The following is a 26,543-nucleotide window of genomic DNA, read 5'->3' as shown; positions in this document are numbered from 1 at the left end:
TACCTCAGTCAAGCTTGGTTGGGGGAACAGAAAAGTCGGCGAGGAGAAGCTGGTTTTGACAGAGGAGTTATGACCCCCCATGCTTCCTGAAGGCAGCTATTCAAATAATAAGGAAAACGCAAAGTTCCTGCTTTAGGTTGGGATTCTTCCTGCAATTCCAGGAGACAGGAAATAGGGGAAAGACTGAAAGTTTGCCGGTAAAAGTTTTTGCAGCTTGGTGATGTCTTTAGAATGACCTATACTAACAACAGTTGAAAGAATCATTGGAGGCCAGAGGATAGGAGACGAGTGAGTGATAGGAGACGAGCCTTCGGCTCGAGAACGTGGTCCCTGGCACTGATTTAGGACTCTCGCTTTGGAGTATCACTCCCAGGAGACTCATTCTCTCCATCTGTCCTTCTTTGGCCTGCCTGGCTGTCTCCAGATAAATTACCATTTGCCGGGGGTCCTAGAAATATCTTAGAATGGCGTTTGTCCCAGCCGCATGTGTCATTACTCAGAATAGAACTGACTTAAACCAGCTTGGGATCCATTGGTAACAGATTTGGAGAAAGTCAACTATCTTTGGCAGCTCTAAAGTTCACTTCCCTTGAGAGGCACCCTCCTGTAATATTTTAAAATATACAATAATATGAGAAAACTCTTGGGGACTTGAGTTTCTGTCTTAACATTTGAGATAGATTTCCCCCTCGGAAAGGAAGAAATAAGAATAAACATTTTCAAAAGTCGGCTTCAAAGTGCAATTATCAACAAACCAAGTGCAATTCTTTTGGAGGAATGGGTGGCCTTGGGTGTGGGGCATACAGGACTCCTCTGCAGTTCCTATGAAAGGCTCGCCTTTAAAAAAGGAAAGTTGATTGATTGGAATAAAATGTCATAGAAATGTCCAAGTGCTAACCCCCTGAGGTGATAAAATGCCAGGTTTTGGGTAACCCGCCAAGCTCCCATGTCAGGATTAATTGGCAGTCATATTAGTAACAAGTGTGACGCAGGCTGTGCTATTGTTGGCATATCCCTTGGACTTGTACAAAGTGGTCACATGAAAAACAAAGGAAGATTAAAAATTCTACCAATTATTTCATCTTACGTGCACTTGAGTGGTCTGCTAGCTAGAAAAAAGCTCAGGATATTTAAAACAAATGGACTGTGCTTGTCGCTTATTGAAAGTAAATATCTTTAGGAGATGTAAGTAAGCATTGGAAAAATCCCTACTTGGCATCATTGTTCACTACTTAAGTCTGGAAGCTTAAAGTGAAGACCCCTTAAAGTGGCATTTGTAGGTCTTGGATGCCATGGTCAAACAGGTTGATACCTCCTCTTGGCTGCAGCTGAGGACCCCGGGGAAAATTTTGCTGTCTCTGCCCCTGCCACTCTTTCCCCACGAAAGAGATGTGACAGGAGAAAGCCTGGTAGATTTGGGGGGCACACACTCGGATCCATGGCCAGCAGGCTTGGTGTGGAATAGCTGTGACCAGTTAGAAGGCTCTGGTGAACAGCACAAGCCACAACCAAAGTCAGGTTTTTTTGTGAGCCAAAGAAAACCTGTGTGGGGAGACATGGAAGGCCAGAGGTTGCAGACAGATCTCAAGTAGGGCTCCTCCCCTCTCCCTAGAGGGACTTTTAAGGCAGCATTCTCGGAAAGAACCAGCAATGCAGCTTTCTCAGTCATAGAAGAGATGCGAGCACAGTCCCGCGGGTAGCCACGGTGAGGATGCTTACTGCTAAAACCACCAGTGCAGAGGCCGGCTGTCCCCTTCCCCACAATAACCCATCATCTGCCTTGGTGGTTGGACCACACTAACCCTAAGGGTCCCACAACAGGGACACTGCTGGCCCTCAGTGGGCCATGGGAGCAAAGGCCTTGAGGTGGGCATCTTTCCTGGAGGAGAAAATCTGCAGCATCCACTGGACTGGAATCCACATCGATATCTCGCTGGCCTCCCTTACTCCCTCCAGTTCCTTCTCTTCACAGAGTACAGTTTGAAGCCTATAGAAATGGTCTGGGTGCTTGTAGGATGTAGGATGTTTACAGGTTGCTGAGAGGGACAGAGGGCAGGCAAGATTTGCCTATCCATTACACTCCTCCATATTAGAGTATTGAAACATTTAATTAGAATATTGACTATTAGAATATTGAAAATGATCTATGTCTGAAGCACGACTTCCCATCCTGGAAGAATAGCGTGCCCTACCCCTCCTCTGCCTCAGTGCCTCATCACCTCAACAACGTCCGTCCCTTCGTACCTGATAGGGTGACACCAGACCGGAAGTGATTTCGAAACGCTTCCAGGGCCAGCCCCCCAAAAGTCTAGATGTGGCGGTGGGAAGGCAATTATCCAAACCTGCTAAATACCCAGGGATCCTCTGGCTGTGACCAAGTGAAAATTTTAAGTGTTGAGTTTTAAAAGGAAAGCTGCCAATGGGTGTTCTGTAAATCATTTGTGCCAGCAGACTGACCCCATTATGTCAGCTAATCCTGGAAATACAGGAGGTAAATTTAAATCTTCGAGCATGAAGCACTTAATCAATATTCTAAATGTTTTTCTTGCAATTTATGCTAGCAGAGCCATGGGGTGCTTTGGCGTCCTGTTAATCTTCCACCGGAGAAGAGGCACTCGAGACAAGGCCAGGGTGGTGGGATTTCACACAGGATGGTTGGTGGGAGGGCAGGAAGCTGGAAAGGGAAAGAGGGAGGTGGTTATTTCCACACGAGTCCCCTGGCATGGGGACGCTCATCCACCGATCCCAGTGGGCAGAGCCACCCCGCGTGCACCTCCTTGGTACTTTCCTTTAACCCGTGCTTGACAGCCTTGGAGTTGACTTGCCAGGGAGAGCATGAGCTGGGGTCAGATGCACCCGAGTGAGAACCCTGGTTCAGTTCTTATTGCTGTGTGACCTGGGGCACGTTTCCTACCTCCTCTGAATGCCTGCTCTACAATATCACCTGCCGCTCTGGTCTGCTGTGAAGATTGAAAAACCGGTGCCCAGACGCAAAGGGCCCAGCTGTCCAACCCTTGTGATCGATGAGATGTGCAAGAGCTTTGACTCTGGACCCTGGGGCCATAAAGGAAGGGCTCTTCCCAGTGGCGGGGAGGCCGTGAAGCAGAAAAGACGGATCTTTTTAGTGCCTTCTTAATTTCTAAGAACCGTTTGAACTGAGTGATATCCAGCCAGTTCTAAGAATTGGCCATTGAAGAAAGTCGTAAGGAAGGAGGGAAGTGCAGGTGTTCTTGGGACGGCAGGACAAGGAGGAAGGGAAACCAAAAGGCAATTAAAAAAAAAAAAAAGGACGAGGTCTTGAGGGGTTACAGCTGTTCCAAACTCCATCTCACCATGCCCAGAAGGACTGTCCTGGGAGTGTCATCCTAACAGCCAGCTTCTTGGCAGCGTGACTGGGGCCGTGACAATAGTCGGATCTCGGTCCGTTCTGGGTACCAGAGTGGGACTGTCTTCCAGGGGCCATTGCCACGTCTCTCTAACCAGTCAGTTGCTGACATTGGGAAGAGGGGACACACCTGTAAACAGGAAACAGTCTTAGTGGCAGGAAAGATAGTGTTTTGAGAACCAGCCCCACCTCTTCGCCTCCGAGACCAGGACTTTGAGTCTTTCCCATATCTGCGTTCTGCCTGTATGTTAGTTGCTTAATATTTATGTTTAAACTAGATATGCTTACTTCTGTCAACACTGTCATTTTTAGACTCATCCGAAGCTGTTAACATATCTGAAATATATGCAAATCAGTGTGCTCATCTTCTATAACCGTAAATATTAAAATTAAAACAATAAAGAGTGTTTGTAATGCCACCTAAATAGTGTCATATACACCAGTGGTCTCCCAGACCCTACTTGGAGAAACATGATAAACCATGTAATGTGACAGAACCCAGAACTATTTGCTTTGATAACATGCATCGCCTCCTTTTTTATGGTTGGGTATTAATAAAGCAAATGTGCATAAGCTCTTCCCATGAGTCGAGTACTTTCCTCAGCACGTTATATGTATATACAGTCACTCAGTCCCCACAGTAACTTCATGAGGTCAGTACTATTGTTCCCATTTTTTCAGACAAGAAGCCTGAGACACAGAGAGACTGGAGCAGGAGAGGAGAAATGGAAAGGTAGCACCTTCCCCCTCTGTGTGTTTTAAATGGCTACACTACATTACCTAAATCACTGCACTTTACCTCTTTGTTTCCGGATAACATTATTCACTCAGTATAGATTAAAATCAGTTCCTAGATTCTTGTTGAACATCTGGCAGATGGAGATGCCAGACTGGCTCATAAACTGGCATAAAGAAAGGAAATGACACCTATCCTGACACCAACTGGTGTCCCTAGAGCAACTCAATTCTGACGCTGGCTCTCGGAGTCAGCACAGACTCCAGAGGTTAAAGGGCACAGCCCCCAACAAGACTGCCCTTACTTCATATGCCAGCCATGCTTCAGGGATCCCCAGGCCACCTGCACTTCTGACCGACCAGCCACACATTCAGGGGTTCCCATGACTCCTCAGGTTCAATTCACTAGAACGACTCAGAACTCAGAAAAGCACTATTACTGATGATTACAGTTTTATTATAAAGGATACAAAGCAGGACTAGCCAAATGCAGAGATACGTAGGCTGAGGTCTGGGAGAGTCTCCAAAAAGAGAGCTTTCGTGCTTTTCCCTGCGGGATCAAACATATCACCCTCCCAGAGCACTGATGCATTCACCACCCAGGAAGCTCCACGTGGTTTCAGGGACCAGAGTTTTAATTGGGGTTTCATTACATAGGCATGATTGATTGAGCCATTGGACATGTGATTGAATGCAGTCTTCTGCCCCTCTCTGGTCCCTGGAGGTCGGCAGGTTGGACTGACCTCACGTGATTCAAAGCCCCAACCTAGTTGGTCTTTCTGGTGACCAGCCCCCGTTCTGAGTCATCTCATTACCATAAACTCAGGGGTGATGCACAGGGCTCAATGAATACCAAAGATCCTCCCATCACTCAAGAACTTCCAGGAATGTAAAGGTTATCTCCCAGAAACCAGGAACAAAAGCTAGTCAGATTCTGATTTTAATTCTGGGGCCAAGCAGTGAAACTCCTCACAAGAAAGCTGGAGTCGAAATTTTGAACGTGGGCTCGGTTCACCACTTACCAGCCGTGAATCCTTGGGAAAACTACTTAGCCTCTTTGTCTCAACTTCCTCATCCATGAAATGGGGATGATGGTGGTAGAGCCTTCTGGGATGTTACAAGGATTCAATGTGATCCCACCTGTGAGGTGCGCGTGGTGTACCGCCGAGCTCTGAGGAGGTGCTGGTCGAGTCTTTCTCATCTGTGAGCTTTGTGTAGCTTCTGGCACTTGGATCTCCCTGGTCCCCTCTGTCCCATCTTCTGGGGAAGTGCCCTGAAGGGCCAGGCTGGGTTTTGCATTGCTTTATGGGTCCTATTTTCAGTGGTTTTTCTGGGCTTGGTAGCCTGTAAGGCTTTGCCACCTGTGCAGCAGGCTTATTAAGGATAAGAGAAGGTGAGTCCTTGTCAAAGTGGTGCTTTTGAAATGTAATTTAGATTCAGATGCTTCTTCATGGGAAACCGCTTGCTTCCTTGGAATTCTTTGCAGAGGGTGGGCTGCTCGCCTCTATACCAATCTTGGAAATTTCGATAAGGATTGTTTGGTGATCTCTTGGCTGTGAATTGAACAGCTCCCCCAGGTCAGGCTTGCTCAACCTTGGCCCTATTGACATTTTGGTCTCTCAGTTCTTTGTCGTGGGGAGGGTGGGGGCTGTCCTGTGCCTTGTAGGGTGTTTAGGAGCACCCTTGGCCTTCATCTTCTAGATGCCAGTAGCACCTTTCCCTAATTGTGACAACCGAAAATGTTCCCGGACATGGCCAAAGTCCCTTGGAGGGCAAAACCGTCCCTGAGGGAGGACCACTGTCCAGGAAATGAGGGCTGCCTCAAAGCCCCCCTTTCCTTTTGACAACAAGGGAAATGGAGGTGTTGGAGAGTCTTCTCAGGTTTCTCTGCATGATAAGCAACATAGGGAAATGGAAGAGTGGAGAGCCACATTGGGCCAAATCTTTCCTGGGTAGTCCAGGCAAGAACAATGAAAAGGGGCTGCCGTTGCCACCAAAGTCCCATGCTTGGACATTTAAGCTAATTTGCCCGAGGAAACACTGCCCTTGGGGTGGGACCTGAGGATACTATCAGAGGTAGCATTAACTGAGGCTCTTGACCCGGGTCTCACCATCCAAGGACCATGGGCTTTAGGGCCCCGCACCCTCACATTCTTCTGTGGAATGTTTTTCACCCACCCAGCGTGCTGGACGAGTGACCCACAGGTGACATTTCAAAGGAGACTTTTGCCGGACGACCGGAGTGGGTGGCAGCGTTTATATGTAACCCCCATCAGGCTTCCCGTGTGGACTTTGAGCAGGGGGGAGCTCCAGGAAGGGTGGTAACAGAGCAGGATGCAGATCAGACCGCCAATGCCAGACTCGTCGCCACTGAGCCCTCAGCACGTGTGCTGAATCCCAATGACTGTGGCAGCACCGATGCCATTTCCTGAGCCTTTTGTTTAAGAAAATGACCTTGGTGCTGCACGTTATTTGTGGCATTTGGTTTATGATCTGTGTGACGTTTCTACCATTTCTGCATATCGCGGAGTGTTTTCTAGCACCTACTGTTGTTTCGGTCTCATAAAACAAAACAAAACAAAAAAACCCAAATCTTGGCTACACCTAGCGTTTCCTCTGCATAATGCTCTCCTGCTTGGAGTGAGTTTATTTCCCCTGCTCTGGGAGAAACGAGCCGTGAGGGGTGTCTTCCCTTAGCAGAAGTGCTAAGCCTCGGGGCCTCCCACCCAGGCTGCTCCTGGGCTCCCCCAGAAGCCTCCCTGCAGAGCTGTGGACCAGGCGGCCAAGGAGCCTAGGGGCCTGCGTGATGGGCCCAGCTACTCCCAGCATGAAGAGGCTGCCAGTGGGCTCCTGGGATTTAATCTGCCCGGCTCCGGCTGCCAGCTGATGAGCTCAGAGGGAAGCTGCCTCCCAGGATCCACCCACGTTCGCCCTGGGAGGAAGGAGGCTGTTGTAAAAACAGTTTTCGAAAGAACTGCTTATCGAGCATTTTCCAAGCCCCTTCATCCAGGAGAGTGCCTGAATTCCAAACTCAGAAATTGGGTACTACTCCATTAAGGCAGCACGCTGAAGCACACCTTCAGTTGTGTATTCAAACCCTGTCGGACATGGAAGCCTGCAGCCTATAACTGGTAGCAAAAAAACAGGAATCTCATCTCGGGGGGCAGGCTTCCCGGTAGGTAGGTGGCCGGTGTGCACATCACCCGCACCGCAGGGGGCGGTGGCACACGTTGTATCAGCACGATTGGGCCACCCAAACAAAGCACCACGGACTGGGGGGGGCTTCCGCAACTGAAATTTCTTCCTCACGGTTCCAGAGGCCGGAAATCCAAGATCAAGGCTTGGGTTCTCCTGAGGTCATCTCCGTGGCTTTGCACATGGCTGTGTTCTCACCATGTCTTTGCAGTGACTTTGCCTGTGTGTACATGTCCTTGGTGTCCCTCTGCGTGTCCACATCTCCTCTTCTTATAAGAACACCAGTTAGGGTGCGGGGAGCCTGGGTGGCTCAGTCTGTGAAGCGTGCAACCATCAGTTTCAGCTCAGGTTGTGATCTTGTGGTTTGCAGGTTCGTGGGTTTGAGCCAAGCATAGGGCTCCATGCTGATGGTGCGGAGCCTGCTTGGGACTCTCTCTCTCCCTCTCTCTCTGCCTCTCTCCTGCTTGCTCTCTCTCTTAATAAATAAATAAACTTAAAAAAAAAAAAAAGAACACCAGTTCCAGTGGCGTGGGGCCCACCCTAACAACTTCACTATAACTTAGTCACCTCTTTAAAGACCTGTCTCCAAATACAGTCACATTCTGAGGACCTGGGGAATAGGGATTCGACATACAAATTTTGGGGGGACCCCATTCATCCATAACATATGTCTGAGGGGAGGTACTTGATAACTAAATATTTGACATTAAAAAAATCTCATTTATGGGGTGAATTTAAGCAGAAAAAATTACTCTTGCCACAGGTCTTCCCACAGTGCACTGGGTTCTGCTAAGTATCTCTTGTGTATAGCCTTTGAACGTGAGAGACTCGCTCTCGGCTGGTCCTATGATGGAAAGAACATGGGAAGGCCCCTCCCTCGGGCTGCCCCGGCCAGCCTGCACACACCTGCTCTCCGCTTTGCTTGGAGCTCTGGCTATCACTCATGAGCTTCCACAAATTTAATTCAAGCAATGACTTTTTGTGATTGGCACATTTGCATTGTAGCAAACGTTGGTTCAACATATTGTTGGAATACACAATACTGTAATTTAAGATTATTTTATCAGCAGTAAAGGGTTTTATAATTCATTTAAAAAGTTGTAATGGGCTTGAGCATCTTCAGTGGAGTTTAATAATATAGCGTTTTATAGCTGGCTGTAAAACTTCAGATTACGGTTTTAGCAATTGTGCAATTCTATTTTATAGTTTAATAATTGTTCAAATGAAGGAGAGTATAACGTTCCTAAAAACCAATTTAATGACTTAGAAAAATAGCCTTTATCAAAATCTAACGTACACCTTTAATGAACCCAGATGTCACCTTTTCAACAAAGGCAGATCATGGCATCTATTTTTCTCAACCACAAAACCCTCCAAATTAAGCGCACCCAGTGTAGTATCTCCGAGTTATAGTTTCCTCCTTTTTAAAAAAAATATTTTATCCCTAATCTCCGATAGCCAGAATAAGCCTATTTGCCAAGCACAAGGTGGATGGCAGCTAGGCCAGAAAAGCTTCCGCAGGAACAGGGAGTAAATTGGTTCTCTCTTTAGAAGGTTCTTTGTTTTACAGATGACCCCTTCATCACACTGCTTCAACCGCAGCTGCTAACTTTAGTAAAGTCCCTTATTAATGCCTTCAGATAGCCCATACTTAACCATTCTGTGAGTGAGTGGCAAAATGGGGAACCCTACATTATAATATAATTGTATACTATTATTACGAGCAATAAAAGTGTTAGCATATAGCATTGGGCAAAAGGCATTAATTCATGCTGTCATTGGAATTACAGTTCATGTTGTTATATTTTGGGATTTTCCTGGGTTATATTCTCAGACAGCTAAAATCAATAAAAGAGTAGGCTCTACACAAACACGGTTACCATGGAATACGCTTTGGCAACGTGGACCCAGGACCCTTGGGTGCAGTGATTCTTGGGTGAACCAGCTCTGGTTCAGAGCCGTGTTGCAGTTACGGAGAAGTGGCAACAGCCAGAGGAAGTCCATGTGGCTGGGCTCCTTCCTGGCTGGGGTGCAGTCCATGGGCTTGGGGTTCACGGGCCATGTCCGCTTTGTGTTATTAACAGCGGTGGCTGTGATGCGAATGGCAGGGAGGCAGACCCTGAACTGTCCACCAGATAAGTAAGCAGGAGAGAGGTCCCCAGCAGTGGTAGACTCTCTTGCATCACCCTGAAATGATGGGGGCCTCCTTTCCCTGCTTCCCACTCTGTTCTCTAGCAGCCCCACCCTTCGTTGTCAGCTCCAGAAAGCTTCTAGCTGAAAGTTGGTGCTGCTTGGGAACAACTTAAGGCTGCCTGTCCCAGAAGCATCTGAGTATTCTCTCCCAGATCACAGCCAGGATACCACAGCCGGCAGGCATTCTTGCTGTCCTGCGGCAGGCACTTGCTCCAGGCGTCAGCTGTTGTCTGTACCTATTCCTGCCCTGGCACATGGCGCCCCCTAGGTTACAACGAGGCGGGGGGGGGGGGGGGGTGGGGGGAGGGTGGTGGGTAGTAGCCCTTAGTGATTCTGAAGTCCCATGAAGAGCACAGGCATCGTTCAGTTTACTCCAAAACCAAGCTCGCTTTGAGATAATGTAGCTCAAGCGTTGAGTGTGCCCATGCTTGACAAGGGATCACGCAGACAATAGGCCAACAGAAGTATGGTTAGTTCTCAAAGTTGCTTTTTTCTCTGTTTGTAAGAAAAAGAGGTTGTGCTTAAGAATAAACAACACTGAAGGGCCAGGCTTCTTGCTATAGTAGAATCAAACCTTTCTGTGGATTTCAATAGAGAGCAATTTCACGTCCTTAATCCTTGGATTCATCGTCTGTAATATGGGAATAATGAGCACCTACTGCCTAGGAGGGTTGTAATAATTAAACAAATTAAAATTCTCCAGCGTAGTAACGGAGCCTCCAGTCCAGCACAGTAACTGTTTTTATCATCATTTGATCCTCCTGGTTGGTGAGTGCTGAGCACGAGACGGAAGGAGCCTGTACTAAGGGGACAATTGGTGACCTTTACCCCCAGATTTTTCAGGGACATGAACTTGGGCATCATACAGGGTATGTACCCTGCAAAAGTGAGCCAGCCTCAAGTTGAACTATTTTTTAAGTCTTTTTTTTAATGTTTTATTTATTTGAGAGAGAGAGAGAGAGAGCGCGCAGCACAAGCAGGGGAGGGACAGAGAGAGAGACACAGAATCCGAAGCAGCTCTAGTCTCTGAGCTGTCAGCACAGAGCCCGATGCGGGGCACGAACTCACCAGCAGTGAGGTCATGACCTGAGCTGAAGTCGGACACTTAACTGCCTGAGCCACCCAGGTGCCCCGACTTGAACCAATTTTTTATGATCACCCACTTATGATGCCTTCTCCTACCGCTTTTGTCAAAAAGGGGGGCTAATAACTTAAAGATGGGGATGAGAAGACTAGGCCCCCTCAAGGTGTTCTAGGAAGAGCCATTAGGCCACTTGCACCTGCGGTTTAGAGGGCAGTGAGGCTGGCCCATCAGAGGGACAGTAATTCAGCGGTTGGACAATTGCTTAACCCAATTGCCGGATAATAAACATGCTTAATAAAAAGGACGAGGACGTCTGCACCATCTTGGCCATAAATATGCTCTCTTGTTCTGGGTAACCTATGAGAATACCTCTGAGTACACTTAGATCACATACTATAAATAAATCCAATTTCTTGTATCCCCTGCTGACCTCTTATCCTTAGGACCTCTAACCAACCATACCTCCCTGATAATAGGCTCTGCCTTGTGTTTGAGCCGCGGAGCTCATGCGTGGGAGGGAAATGGCTCCGGTTCTCCCGTGAGGTTCAACAGAAGGCTCCCCCCCCTTGGACCCCTCCCGTTCAAAGCGTGAGAGGAGTCACAGCGTGGACAGGGCTGTCTGGGAAGGAAGCTCCGGGTGGTGGGCACAGAGTAGGCACTGCAGTTTTCCCCAGGTGGCTGATGCTGTCCTCTCCTAGGCAGCATGCGTGACCCCAGGCTTATTACTGCTTCCCTGGGCCCCTTCTTAGCTGTCCGCGGGATAAGAAGAACTACTTCTATGGGTGATCTGGGGGTTATGGGAGATCACGTGTGCCGTGTCTGGCGTGGAGTCCATATGCATGGGTTTTGGAGACATCTCCATGCAGACACCCCAGGCTGCAGAAACTCGGCGAGTCCCAGCCTCTCAGAACCCTCCTTTTCTGATCCGTGCAGCGGGGTAGAGCCCCCCTCAGAAAGTCAAGTGAGCGATGGGGAGTGTTCAGTGAAGCACAGATGGGGTCATTATCGGAGGGGGCCGTCGTGAATGGTAACTGTCACAGTATCACTCTTGGTCTCCTTGGTTTTCCTCAGTTATCTGTTTTTCTCCGTGTACGAAGAGCACATTTTTCTCTCAAGTTTTTAAAATTTTTGCTTTCACCTGGTTTTCCACGGCGCCCAGGGTACTCCATTTTGTGAACAGAGGGTGAACTAAAGCCCAGGGTCGGTTATGTCTGCAGACCACGGCGTTTTATATCAAACCTTAGTTACCACCATAAGTCACAGATCCATTACGGGGCCGCACTCAGCTGCACATAAATGCACAGGAGAATGAGAGGCTTAATAAATATTATCTGATGGCTATGAGGATGCGCGTCTGATGAGACAGACTTCATGCACTTCTCATCAGAGACCACAATGAATCTTTTCTGTTGCCCTTGCACATTTGCATTTCCGACTGCGCATCTGAGAAAACAAATGTTTCATTTTAGGGCCATCCCCCTAGTTGCCTTTATACCGTTCTCGCTTGAATGTTCGCTATACAAAACGCCTCCCCTACCCCAAACCAAAATGTCTTTCACACATTGTTTGGCATCATCTGACTGTTAACTGGGCATACTTTTCTGAAATACAGGTCATAATTGCTTCTTGTCTGAATATTTTACTAATCAAATAAGTTAACCATGAAGGAAAACACAGTTCTCTGGTGTAGTTTGCAACCTGTGTTTGCCCCAACTTAGGGGAGAGCAAAATGGATGCAAGATGATCCTGTGAAGTATGGACAGAAGAAAGGCCAGCTCGAGTGCCATGGGAAGCTCCCTGCCGTAGACGGTGTCTGCACCCAGCGCTACTGGCCATCTTGCCATTAGTGTTGAATTACAAGTGCAGGGTTGCAGGAATCCTTTTTATGGCATGCTGGAGACTGACGGGCAAGCCCGAGGGACTGCTTAGCTAATGGAGGACTGTTGATATATCCTGCTGGACTGTATCTCTTTCACTGCATTCATTTTTTAAATCCAAGGGATCACAGAAGACCATAAGCCAGTTCTAGTCACTATCATGTTCGCAAGCCAAATTAGCTTCAGCTTTTGCATTTCTCCAGCCCCTGCCCCAGTCCAAGAGCACTAGCCTAGACACAGGGAGGCTAAAGCAATTGTCAACAGCAACCTGAGGTTTTCAAGGACTTCCACCTTCACATTTGATTCTCAGAACAACTCTGCGAGGCAAGCAGCAGGGTAGGGATTATTGTAATTAAAGCTGATGGTTGAAAAGCCAAGGCTAGGACCTTCCTAAGCTGTGTTCATTGTATCATACTTTATCAGTCAAGCCGGTACCAGGAGCAAGTTCTAAGCCATAGTAGAAGTTCTTTTAACTGACCCTCATGTAACCAACTCATCAGAAGCCAACCTTTCCATTCTCTTGTGAACATCTAACGCCCAAGGCGGACTGCATGCCCCAAGCTGGTGGCCTCTGTCCTCCTGCCCACCTCTGCCCTTGCTCTCTCTCTAGTTGAGAGGCAGGCTTAAAAGAGTCAGGCATGTTTGTTCTCAAGCCTTTTTGTGTTCTTTTATTTGTATTTTGCTTACATAATCTAATTCAGTATTCCAGGAAGGATTGAAATCGAAGCACAAAAGAAAGTATAGTTGTTTCCATGAAAACTAAGTGGACTACCTTGAAAGAGCCAAATCCTTTTTTTAAAAGAAATGCCTTTGGATTAGTTGTGGGTGAGACAAAATTATAAAAGACTGAGAAAAATTACAAAAATGTAAAAAGATTCTGCACTGAGATTCCTCTGCAGGTAGCAAACAAATGTCACTACCGTTTTAAAGAAACTGAAACTGGAAATTGTAGACCATGAACAATTCTAAGTGTAGCTTATGCAGAACATAAGCCAGGGAACTCTAACAAACTCTTTCTTTAAAAAGCTTTTTTCCCCCCTAAGTATGTATGTATGTATGTATGTACGTATGTATTTTGAGAGGAAGAGGGAGAGAGGGAACATGCACATGTCAGAGAGGGAGGGGCAGAGAGAGAAGAGAGAGAGAGAATCCCAAGCAGGCTCCATGCTGTCAGCATAGAGCCCAACACAGGGCTCAATCCTATGACTGTGAGATCATGACCTGAGCCAAGACCAAGAGTTGGATGTTTAACTGACTGAGCCACCCAGGCGCCCCCAAAAAGCTTTTTTAAAGAAGGTGGCCTTGGTCATGTATCCAAAAATCAATAAATGATGGACATTTAGATTTGAAGTTAGAATATTTGATGTAATACATACAATGAAATATCCAGCCTCAAAAAAGAAGGAAATCCTGCAATATGCAACATGATGGATGAATCTGAAGGACATTATACTAAGTGAAATAAGCCAGTCACAGAAAGACAAACACTGTAGGATTCCACTTATGTAAAATATCTAAAATACTCAAACTCATGGAAACAAGTTTGCTGATTGGAGTTCCCTGGCTTATGTTCTGCGTAAGCTACACCTAGAATTAGTTCCTGGTCTACAATTTCCAGTTTCAGTTTCTTTAAAACGGTAGTGACATTTGTTTGCTACCTGCAGAGGAATCTCAGTGCAGAATCTTTTTACATTTTTGTAACTTTTCTCAGTCTTTTATAATTTTGTCTCACCCACACCTAATCCAAAGGCATTTCTTTTAAAAAAAGGATTTGGCTCTTTCAAGGTAGTCCACTTAGTTTTCATGGAAACAACTATGCTTTCTTCTGTGCTTCTATTTCAATCCTTCATGGAATACTGAATTAAATCATGGTGGTTGTCAGAGGCTGGGGGAGGGGGAAACAGGAAGTTGTTGTTCCGTGGGTATACGGTTTCAGTTCTGCAAGATGAAAAGGTTCTCGAGATCTGCTGTACAACGTTGTGCCTGTATTGTGCACTTTAAATTTGTTAAGAGAATAGATCTCATCTTAAGTGTTCTTCTCACAATTTTTTAAAAAAGGAACTCTGAAATAAAGTTCTATACAAGTGTGTAATTTTTGAGTAGTTTAATGATTTTGCCCTTAACTTAATTTCTCAGTTATCCAATAATCTATGGGCACAGTCCCCAAACCTGTCAGGTAAGAGGGTTTCTACTCTAGGCTTGGCCCCTGAGCTTAACCTAAATTGGACAGTTAAACTTGGAACGCCCCACGAGTGCCAGGAACCCAAGACTTGCTAGACTCTAAACATGAATCCATGTCTCATTCAAGGTCAAGACGCACCCCCACACCCACACACAGACACACACACATAAACCCTCAATCTGGCCTCATTTCAGTTCACTGCACTGATTTTGGAGGCCTTGTCTGTACAGCCCAACCAAGTAGGATCTGAGCCTGCCCTTCTTCTGGGTAAGGAAGCATGACTTCAGGCCTCCAAAGCCTTTTCCCCACCCCCATCTTCCAACCAGGCTCAACCTGCCCAGAGCATACCAGACTAATGAAACTTGGCACCCAGTGGGCCTTCTGAAACCTACGCTAAGTGAAATATCTTTATAAGGTTTTCTTGGAACTTAAAGTAATGAAAGCCTTCTGGCTGAGGTTCAGTTCAGTGTCTTGCAGGTAGCGAGTAGAAAAGCCTCCCAAGGATTATCATCACTCCTTAGAAGGACGCTTGCCCTATCTCACCCCTGCCCTCCTCACAGCCCCTCAGACCCTCCCCAACCCGTGTCAGGGTCCACGGGGCTGGCAAAAATCAGCTTGGAAAGGAAATGGATCCCTTCCCTGTGGAGCGCGGGCATTAGAAGACAAGCATCCAAACCCAGGGGCTCAGAGCAGGTCTTATTTATGTGTCCGCTTGTTTTACGCAGCTGACTTTACTGCACATTATTCAGACCAGTGGTTGCAAGTGGTTGTTACCAAGTTTGTAGGAAAAGCAAATCAGTAGGAAGGTGAGTTTCAAAATAGACAGCGGCAGGGATTTTGGACAGTCTGGCCAACAGCTTGTGACCAGACCAGCAGTTAAAACCTCCCCAGGCTCCCCCAAATCCAACAGGCAAAATCCAAAAAGCGGAAAAGACTATGCTACAACAGAGCACTGGACAGACTGCCATTACTTAGCTTGGCTTCACTTCACAGGCAGCTTCTTTTGTCTTTTTTGTGTAGAAATCAATTTGGATGAGTGTATATCAAGTACGCAATAGAGTTGCTGCATAGTAAGTACTGCCCATGAAAGTCAGAAGAGTCTCTTTTTTTTTTAATTTTTTTTTTTTTTAACGTTTATTTATTTTTGGGACAGAGACAGACAGAGCATGAACGGGGGAGGGGCAGAGAGAGAGGGAGACACAGAATCGGAAACAGGCTCCAGGCTCTGAGCCATCAGCCCAGAGCCCGACGCGGGGCTCGAACTCACGGACCGCGAGATCGTGACCTGGCTGAAGTCGGACGCTTAACCGACTGCGCCACCCAGGCGCCCCTCTCTTTTTTTTTTTAATGCAATGTAACAATGCAGACTCTGAAGCAGGTTCCTCTGCTCAGTTAACCTTCAGAATTATGTGCACACCTTCTTCCTATGTTTTGTCCTACTTGAAGACATAAGATGTGTAGATTTAAATTGAGAAATGGCCATTTCAGGAGGAACTCGTGCAATGGTTTCCCCTAGCAAAGGACCAATTTATGCTGCAGAAGAGACTCATATGCTAATAAACTGGTATTGACAAGTGTGATAGATGCAGCTAGGTACTTAGTGAGTGCTGGAGAGCAAAGTTGATTGCATTTTACAGTCTGTGTATTTCTCTGTTTATTGCTTGTATTCTGTCATTAAGCAAACAGGTTCCTAATATAGCGAATCTCTCTAATCAGTAAAGCAAGGGAGAAAAGAACCAGAAGCATCATTAATTATGACCATTTGGCTGCAGCCTGGACAGTCTGTTGCTATTGGATTGGGCAACTTCCTCTGGTTTTATTTTCTGGGGGTAAAGCAGAAATGGCTCTCCTTATGCATGGAGGAGAGCAGAGAAATGTTCCATGCCCTGCTGGCTGACAGCTGCCTAAAAACCTGAGATGAAACACTGGCTTCTCTACAGAAACAGAGTCCTGGGGCAGCAAAGGCCAGGCTCCGAGTCGGTGTGCTTTTAAGTCTCTGATTCCATAAACAGAGCAAGTGTGCTGTTCCAAAGCCTGCCTTGTCCCCCAGGCTCCGGGAGAGCCTCCTGTGGACAGAGCTCGAGTGTGCGTGCAGTGGCCGAGGGGTGGGGCCGGACTGGGGATGCGAGCGGCCTGAGTGTCTGTGCGTTCTGGACAGGAAGGACGTTGGCACCATGGCAGGCTTTCCAAATGCTAATCACTGGGATGAAAAGCCAAAGCGTCATCATCGTTCTGACTCCAGGTAACAGAGGTTAACAACATCTAATGCATTTATTAACCCTCTGGTGCCAGGGACTGGCGAGGTCTGGCCCCACAATTACAGTGCCGTGGAAATTCTATTATCTGACGTGCCTGGACTAGTGGATTACTGCCAGTGACGGTTTTATAACACGGCTGGAGGGACAAGGCTTATGAAGTGCCTAAATACAAGTTCCCTAGTTTTCCAAGGCTCCTGGGCCGGACACAGTCTTCTCCAGTATCCCTTTCATCTCCCTCTTCTGGAGATGAAAACCCTGTGGTACTGTATTTTTTTTTTTTAATTTTTTTTTCAACGTTTATTTATTTGTGGGACAGAGAGAGACAGAGCATGAACGAGGGAGGGGCAGAGAGAGAGGGAGACACAGAATCGGAAACAGGCTCCAGGCTCCGAGCCATCAGCCCAGAGCCTGACGCGGGGCTCGAACTCACTGACCGCGAGATCGTGACCTGGTTGAAGTCGGACGCTTAACCGACTGCGCCACCCAGGCGCCCCTGTGGTACTGTATTTTAGTAGCGCTGTTCCCCCTCAACTCAGAGTCAGGTGGCTTCCTCCATAACTGCAAAAGTACGAGTTAGCTGCAAAGAGGCACTCTTTCATAAAAGAGATTAAATAATTCATTTTTCAACATGCTGTGGCAGTGGTTAAAATTGGCTTTCAGAAAAATGAAATCCACTCTCCTCTTCTGTATGCTTCTCCCTTTTTGAAAGAGATGCCGTATCGTAAAGCCACACCGTAAGTTTTGGCGACCAGATAGGTCCAGGCTGGCCATGCTGTGTGTAGGGTCGCTGCGGATGCTGTTGATGAGCAGGGCTGCTGGGCCCACAGGCAGGACCTTGAGCCAGCACTTCCAGGATTACACCCTTATTTTTACCAGTTCAGAACTCAGCAGTAAAATGTACTCTTCTTAAGTAAGTTTCTAACTTACCTCATACCTTAAAAGGTCTCAGACGTTTTGTTATGTGTTCCGTTTTTTTTTTTTTTTTTTTTGATTTTCCTGGTTTTTAAAACTTTTCCTGGGACCATCCCAGTTTTTAGCACCTGAGACACAATGTTTAAAGTCTGTAAGCACTTTTTGCAATGGTGGAAGGTGGGAGCCACCCTTTAATTTTTGTTTGTATTTATCATAACTGACGAGCGAGACAACGATAGCTTAATGATGTTTCCAAAAATGCCCGGGGTAACAGCCTTTAAAATGTGGAAATCATAGGTTGCTCAGGCTTCTAAAATGGGCCTTAGGAGCTGGATTTTAAGTGGACTCCTGATCTGCTTATCAGATTTCTGACCCCGGTGTCACTAGAAGGGTTAAGATTGGATACAGAACTCGCAAGCATGCAGCGAGCTGGACGTACACGGGTCTAAACTCCCAGGCTCCGCCCCCTCCATCTGCAGCCTACTAACCCTTAAAGGCACCAGGTACCCAGCGTGGCAATGCTCCACGTGTACGTGATGTGGACAGTCCAGGCAGCAGACCCACTGTCCCTCATCTTGTAATATACACTTCAGGTTTGCTGTGCGATTGAAAAAAAAAAAAAAAAAACAAACCCTATGTCTACGTGCAATCTTTCGATTCTGTTACTCGGATGCCACCTGCTATTCCAATAATGGTAACATTTGTGCTTCACCTTGTAATCAGACTCCTAGACTTTCCTGCGGTCCACATGAGGTTCAGGTAGAACTCCAGGGCTGTTCAGCTCAGCCTCTGCAGTGCTGGGAGTTTCCACCCATACCTCTCAGTGGGAAGCTGTGTTCATATACGATGTAAGCAGAGTATCTGAAGGCCTGTGTGGGTGCACTTCTAAGCCTCTGGAGTGCTAAGTCTTTCTGTGGGCTGGGTAGGTGCTTAACGGGAAAGAAGGCGTTTTCTCAGAGCATCTGCAGTGGTCTGGGTGCACATTATTACTTTTACTCTGAAGGTTACCCAGTTATGCCAACAAGAATGGTCTTCAAGGCAAGATAAGCTTTGAGATGCTCCCTCCACTTTCAGTGAAGTCAGTGGTGCTGCAGGGTGACCAGACCTCACGTTGACCTTTCCTTTAGATAGAGACCAACAAAATGTCCACTTTGGGAAAAGAAGAGCGCAGAGGCTTCATAGACCTGGAGCTAGTCTGAATGCATTTTCCTGTGTGATTGACCCGTTATCCCAGCTATTTCTAGATGTAAGGCAAGAGCCTGCAAACCTATAAGCCTGTACGCAGTGTGAAACCCTCAATGACGAGTGAAGGTCAGAAATCTACGTAGGCAGATCCAGAGTCCACCTATGAAAATCTGTTAAGACAGAAGACTTTTTCTTATCCATTGGCAGAAGTGCCTTTACGAAAACAGTACAGCCTTGGTTTGTGAACATAATTCATTCCAGAAACATGCTTGCAATCCGAAGCACTCATACGTCAAAGCGAACTTCAAGAACCATTGGCTCAGTTGCGACCATGTGACATCGGCGTCATGTACTACTCGTACTGCAAGACATCACTCACGTATCAGGTTAAAGTTTATTAGAAATGTTTGCTTGTCTTGTGGAACACTCGCAGAACAAGTTACTCGCAATCCAAGGTTTTACTGCACTTAATAACAATGGGCATTATGGTAGTATTTCAAGAGGTTCCTGAAATGACTAAGTGTAGCTAATGGGCATCTCAGCGTGTACATATAATGAGTACAGTGCTACTTACTGGTGCTAATCATACGGAACAAGGTAGGAAGGAGACCCACCTGACCCTCAGAACTTAGAGGGCTGTGGTTTTGGACACTGAGGCATAGTGTAGCTATGATACAGCACAGCAACAACTTGAAGGCATAATGTGCTCCAGACTAGAAGTCGGGCTGCTTTCTCTGTACATTTTAGTGAACTTCTTAGTTATGCAAAGGCCCTTAGCAAGGGTTTGTGTCTTTTGTAGATTATGCACAGGCAAGGAAAAAAGAAAATGTGATGTTTTAAGACCATTTTGGTATCTGGGCACAATTCCAATCTTGAACAGAAATAAAACATGTAAAGTTCTGTACATTATTCTCTGCAGGTGACAGTGCAATGGACCAGATTTGCTATTACTACAGATTACAAGTAGGCTTTTGAGTAAGGTTCAATTGCTCTTTCAATTTCTCCTCTGATCTTCTTATATATAACATTTTGTGACCTTTGAACAGCCTGGGGATGCCTCACAGTGTCTTATTCTTGATGCCTGTTTAAAGGTTTCTATTTCATATTCACAGCTGGCATATGCAAATATAGGTAAAGATTATGATGCCTTTCAAGTAGCATTATGGTCAGTAAATTACTCCTTGGGTGAACGTGCCATCATCAGCCTAGCATGTCTTCAAGGAGTTGCAAAAGTCTTCCTACAACAGGCAGCCCACCAGCATCATTCACTCAGAGCTGATTGCCCAGACACTGCTTGATTCAGGTGCGGTGCTTAACCACGGTCATCCTGTTGGCACATGAGCTCTCTGTCTTTGGTGCCAACAGATTCCTATTCTGGGGGAAGGGGGCATGGGAAGGGGTCTTCATGTGGATTTGGAGGCAGGTAGAACATGAAGAATCAAGCATGCCAGGATTGCCTGGGAGAAACACTGTAATGGAAGAAAGAGCACATTTGCTTTCGAGAGTTTTAGACACCTGGTCTGTATCCTGTCTCTACCAGTAAACTGCTCTGTGACCTTGGGACAGTCACTTAACTTCACTGCACTCTGTTTTCCTTTATAAAACAGAAGGGCTGTACTGGGTCTGCAGTTCGCATTGTAACTGAGCGCTGGAACGTTTCCTTCAACTCAGTTCTCTGGTGGAAGCTCAGTGGGGACTTTCTCCAGTGCGAGGCGACAGGGAGCTTAAATGCCTTCAGGGCTCAGCCCCCTCCCCACTGCCCTGGAAGCAGTTTTAGGAGTGCTGCATCGGGATCTGTGATGCCCTGCACTGTCCCTCCAGGGGACCCATCTCTAAGAGTCTCTGCCCTGTGCCGCCACTCGCAAGCAGTGAGCGGTTGACTCAACTAGAGAGCAGCCCTGGGAGCCCGGGGACCATACGCTTTTGTTTGTTGACTGAAGCGAAGAATAAACAAGTAGATAAGCTGCGGGGAGACGTATCTCTATATTACCAACGAATGGGAATTTTTATTGCCACGTTTTTCCCTCGAGGGCACATGCTGAAAATTAATATTTAGAGATATAAATGAGTTCCCAATATGAAGGACTTCAAAACTTTGCCTTTAGTAACCTAGTCTTGTGCCGTTTCCACTAGGGGCCACAAGTAGCTAATGAGCCTTCGAAATGGGGCAGGTCTGAAATAGATGTGCTAGGTCAATCATACCCGATTTTGAAGACTTCGTATGAAAAAAAGATGTAAAGTATCCCATTAATAACTTTATATATTGATTACGTGTTGAAATGATAATATATTGGGTCAAATAAGATATATTATTACAGTTATCCTCACCTTTATCTCTTTACCTACGTGGTTACCGGAAAACTTTAAATTATATATAGGCTCAACGTTGTGGCTCACATATTTCTGTCAATGGCCTTGCCCTAGAAAACTGACTGGATCATCAGTAATTGTTATTCCATACTGTATATGAGTGATTTTATGTGTGTGTGTGCTTGTTTTTCTTCAGGCACAGAAGCTGAAATCCAATGTATCGGGCAGCACGCACCTCTGTCTTTCTGATGTAAGTTCTGTTTCTCTCTGGGTCTCCCTGCCTTTCTAGAGACGGAGCCTTTGGGCCCCTGGTGATGATATAAAGGCGGGTGATGATGTCAAGGCTCAAAGGCAACAAGGTTTCAGGTCCAGAAAAAGATCTCTGGCCCCTTTCATGTCCCTCTGGCCTTGGTGCCAAGTGCAGTCTGCGGATCCCAGGCCACAAAGTTAGGAGTAAGTGTGGCACCCAGGAGCGTCATCTCGGAGCTGGACCCAGCATGGATGCCGTCGTTCCGGTGCCCGGAGACTACGTGACCAGAGTCGCGTAAAATCAGCCGGCACGGGACAAGACAGACAACAAATCCCCCTGCTTACTCTGTGCACAGTCCCTTTGACCTCTGCAGCAACCCAGAGATGGCTCAGGCAGGCCACATTACTCTCCCTGTTTTCCAGATGAGACGAAGATTCTGTAGTGTGCCGATCGCTGGGATGTGGCATTCTGGGACTGAGTGGGTGCTGTGGTGGAGACGGAGTCATCCGTCTTGGCACAGCTGTGCTGACTGGGGCCAGAAAGCCTGAGTTCTGGTGTGGGCTTTCCACCTGACAATCAAGGCAGGCCCCTTTATCCGGAAAACCTAGGGTTGGGCGGGCAAATGGAGAGAAACATTGCCAACTGCTCTGCCGGTCTCAAGGCACTTTGTGGCCCATCTCCACATGAACTGATACTTGCCTGGGCCAGTATCTTTTCTAAGATGATTCTTCGTGCCCTTCTTCCACGCTGGGAAGGGCCCACGGGTACCAGAAGGAGAAGGTTCCATTTGCACAGCTACTGGCAGACCCAGGAGGCAGGAGTGAATGAAGGCTCCGCGCTGTCCCACAAGAGGATTTCATTAATCCATAGCAGAGGGGCAAGAAGCAGGTGTTGTCCGTTTTATCCTAAGGCATCCGATTCTAACCCAGATTCAGGATTCCTTCCTGAGTACAAGTCAGTGAATTGAAGTCTCCGTATGTGGTAACACCTTGGATCAGCTTTAGTGAGTGGTGCAGCCAGTGGGAGGCGGGGGCGGGAGAGAGAAAGAGTGTGGTTTAAATATGCTGGGATGGAAGGAAGACACGTAGTGGGTGATAATGAAAATATTCTCTCTTACAGCGTGATTACGAAAAGAACGGCCTTGCTGGTGCTTCCAGCCACATAACCACAAAATCAATGGCTGCTCCTCCAACGTGTGGTCTGAGCCCGCTTCTGGTTCTGGTGGTAACCGCCCTGTCCACCTTTTTGTCTTTATCTTTGGCAGAAACATCGTAGCTGCATTTAAAAAAAAAAAAAAAAAACAATGCGGACATGTAAAAAGACAAAAAACCAAGCTATCTGTTTCCTGTCCTCTTGTATATCTGAAATTCCAGTTTTAGGAGCTCAGTTGAGACACTGGGAAAACAGTTTCATTCAACTGGAACTTTTTCTTTCTTTCTTTTCTTTTTCCTTTCTTCCTTTTTTTTTTTTTTTTTTTTAAGAAATCTTGTGAACCTTAGGGCTTCTATGGGATACCTGATGCTGTGCTACATTCCAAATTCAAAAGGCTTTGGGGCATGCTGTGTCGTAAAGGGGGAGTTTGTAAAGTTGGCTGTCTAACAAACTGGGCCCATGTTTTACATGATGATGTCGATGATTTTAACAATTTAACTCTGGCCGTTACTAGCAAGAGAAAGAAGTTAGTATTGCTAAAGAATCTCCCAGAGTCACATAATGGCTGGTTTCTAATGACATCATTTTAGCCTAACATGGGTGCAGGTTTTGGTGGGATTTTTTTTTTTTTTTTTTTGTCACAAAGCAAAGATCCTCATCAAGGGGATCTTGATGGACTTTGTGCAAACCAGCTTGCATCAATGTTCACCTTTTCTATATGTACTAACATTTTCCACATTGTGTACTACAAACAGTTCTACACTCTCTTACCAAACAAAAGACACCTGTCGCATCCAAACGTAGTGTCTGTCTTCTAGTCAGTGTGGCGGAGGGGAGTGGGGGGAGGCGAGTGTGCATGAACGTTTGCAGTACCTTGATTGTTGAACGACACTCTCCTAAGCCTTCCCTGAGCGAGAAGCCCTTTAACTAACAGGAGTCCAATATAGCCGATATGTCACTCTAATACTCTTTACACGTATGAAGTTATATGTAGGAAAAAAATTTTACTACCAAATGATTTCAACTATTGGCTTTCTATATTTTGAAAGTACTGATACTGTCTTCATTTTTTACTGATGATTTAATACAAAATACAGGGAGCTCGTTTCCCTCTCGTAAGTGGTGTTCGCTCCGATGCTAACTTCACGAAGACAGCTCTTCAAAAGCAGACTGGGACGAGTCTGTGCTTTAGCAGAAAGCTCTGCACCCCATTACTGCGGACAGGCAGGAGGAAACAGAACAGCCAGGTGTTGTCCTTTATCATTTCTTGACATGCAAGCGTGCATTCCCGTGAGGAAACTGGTGGCCATTTGTCAATGCCCTGCAAAATCTGATGGCACCTGTGACAGTTGACACAATCCAGTACCTTGGTTTTCATGTGACTTGACAGAGACTGGTTTGGCTGGGACGGAGGGCAGGGACCTGCTGCCCTCTCTTCTGAAGCAGATCCTTGCCAGCCTACCCAGGTCTTTTCCTGAGGGTTGTCTTGACTCTCAATGGTGATGACCTCGCCGCTGGTTAGAGTGATTTGGTCAGAAGGTCATCAGGACCCTACTTGCATCTTGTTATGTTGTGTGTCCTCCATGACAGACTCTGACAGACTGTGTGGGAAAGAAAGAAGGCTGTGGATCAGGAGGACCAATGATAGGTCTGTGGAGAAGAGTTGGCTGGTAAAGATATAGGGAACAGGACTCTGGATACAAGGCATCTGGCTTGTTCACTGCACATCATTTTCCATCATTCTCATCCTTAAACAAGTAGACCCTGAAGTGCACTTTCAAAGTCTGGTTGATGGCGACGTTCCGAATCTGCAATGATCGAGTGCTAGGAGCCATGCTTCTCCAACACTGAGTAGAGAAGAGGAGATTCCACCTGAAGAGAGTGCTGGGAGCATTATCTCTCCCACATCAGTAGGGGGGCTGGAGGAGGAACTCAAGGTGCACAGTTCATACTGATCCCCTTTGCCCGCTGATGTTTGCCTTGTAAGAATTAATCAAATCACTGGGGTGGGAAATCTGTTCGATCCAAGATAAAGGCATAGTCTCTTAGCTCTTATTGGTGTTTGAAGTACATTTATATCCAAATGTTAATAAACATAAATGTATAATACCAAGTACTGAGTTTTTTCAGTTCAAACTGTTTTCAAGGGAAATTCATCAAACAGATTTGAGTCGTGAAAGGTTTCATAAAGACTCTGACTTTGAATAAACACATTAAATGTGTCGAAATATTTGGAATTCCAGTCATCTATGAAAGCATATCTCTTACAGAGCGTATTTTGTTTTAATTAAGGTATCTTTGTGTATCTACATTGGACTAATTGTATATGGGTCTGATTCTATGCGGTCTACTATAGAAAGCTATTGATTACTTCTGCGGTGAACAGCAGCTGTAATTAGCTTCAGATGACCGAAGAGGAAGTGCGAGTTATCAGAGCTAACAAGGGTAGCCTTCAGTGAAGAACACGGGGATGTGCAACACATAAATTAAATTTTGGAAAGCCTCATCTATCACCAACAAAGATCTCATTTTTCTTCACAGAGAGAAGCATATTAGAGTTACCAAATTCTAAATTTGAAAATACATTGCTGATTCAATAAACAGGGGGAAGGATGTTCAATGACACCATGTTAGAGAGATTCTTACAAAATGCTGCCGAGCAAATGTTTCTGCTGTCCGGTGTGATTCTCAGTTGAACACCGTGGACCTGAAACACCACCATCATTTGTCCCAGGACTAAAGCAGGCAAGTGACTCAAATCTTTGACTTCCTTGTGCAGCGCTGAAAGCAAAAGTGATTACTTCCTGTCCCTCTGTCCCTGCAATTAGGGTAGCACCAAATGCAAGGGCTGTCGGCTGAGGTCTGGGCCTCTTGCAGAAAGCATCTCTTTGTCGTTGATTTTGACCAAACAAAAATAGTAACTTACGTCCGTGCAGACCACGCCTCTCACCTCGAGTCTAGCCACGCCCTGCTTATTTAAGAGAACCCAAAAGGAGGGCGATATTGCCAAATTGATTGGAAGCACATTCATTCCACTGTGATGTTGAATATCTTTGACCAATGTATGTTTGAGTGTATGAGTGTATGTTTAATAGAGCACATGAAGGAAAAAGCAGCGCACAATAAAGAGAAGGATTCAGAATGCCACTTCGATGTTTATTTTTCCATAGCTGAGTTGTTTCAAGTCCCTAGAGTGTAAGTTGAGAATTACATAGATTATTTTTTATTAAGTATAGCGAACTGTATCCAGAGTGTGATAGGAGTGTGGTTTTCATTGAAAAAAAAATAAAATAAAACTATTTAACAATTCTTTATCCTGCAGTAAAAAGTGTCTTAGAAACTGTCTTCGAGTTAGTCAAATGTGGGACAGTGTTTCTCTGGAGTTGCCGCGGCCTTTGATTTGGTCTGTATGAAGACCGTTCCTATCATGCGTACGCCCCAAGAACGGGTCCCCTCCAGCTGCATCCTGTCACCCACCTGTCCCTTTGTACTTCAAATTAGATGCTCCCAAACACTCCATCGGCTGAACTAGGAAGGGAGCAGAGCAGAAGCGTTTTTGAGTCCGTGTAAAGTGCTAGTGGGGAAAAGAGATAGAAGGGCAGTGAAAGTTTGTCTAATTAGCAAATTCCTTAGAATCTAGCAAAAAATGTAATTCTCTTGTTACTATTTACAAAATCGTGGCTTTGGAGGAGCTGTCATTTGGAAAGTAAGTTTTCATTCATGTGGTCAGACACGCATGACTTCTCGGAGTCAATAAACTGTAGACCAGAAAAGGGCTGCTTAAGTGAGTTCACATTTTCTGATTCTCTTTCAACACTGTTCTTG

The 26,543-nt window shown here is 46.2% G+C and overlaps 1 protein-coding gene across 2 annotated transcripts in view; it reads left to right on the top strand.

Moving 5' to 3' along the window:
- GFRA1 (GDNF family receptor alpha 1) overlaps nt 1-25,865 on the top strand; it is a 212,998-nt gene extending 187,133 nt beyond the window's left edge. For both annotated transcript variants that reach the window (XM_086680959.1, XM_086680958.1), the window contains 2 exons: nt 21,513-21,566; nt 22,686-25,865. In XM_086680959.1, the coding sequence (XP_086537085.1) occupies nt 21,513-21,566; nt 22,686-22,841 (210 nt within the window). In that variant the 3' untranslated portion in view covers nt 22,842-25,865. The remainder of the gene's footprint in view (nt 1-21,512; nt 21,567-22,685) is intronic.
- The last annotated feature ends 678 nt before the right edge of the window (nt 25,866-26,543 follow it).

Source organism: Puma concolor, chromosome D2, assembly GCF_028749965.1.
Source record: "Puma concolor isolate L17-30 chromosome D2, mPumCon1.1.hap2, whole genome shotgun sequence".
NCBI classification, from domain to species: Eukaryota; Metazoa; Chordata; class Mammalia; order Carnivora; family Felidae; genus Puma; species Puma concolor.
Note: the sequence above shows the minus strand (reverse complement) of the source record. Positions and strands in the feature narration are given on the sequence as shown.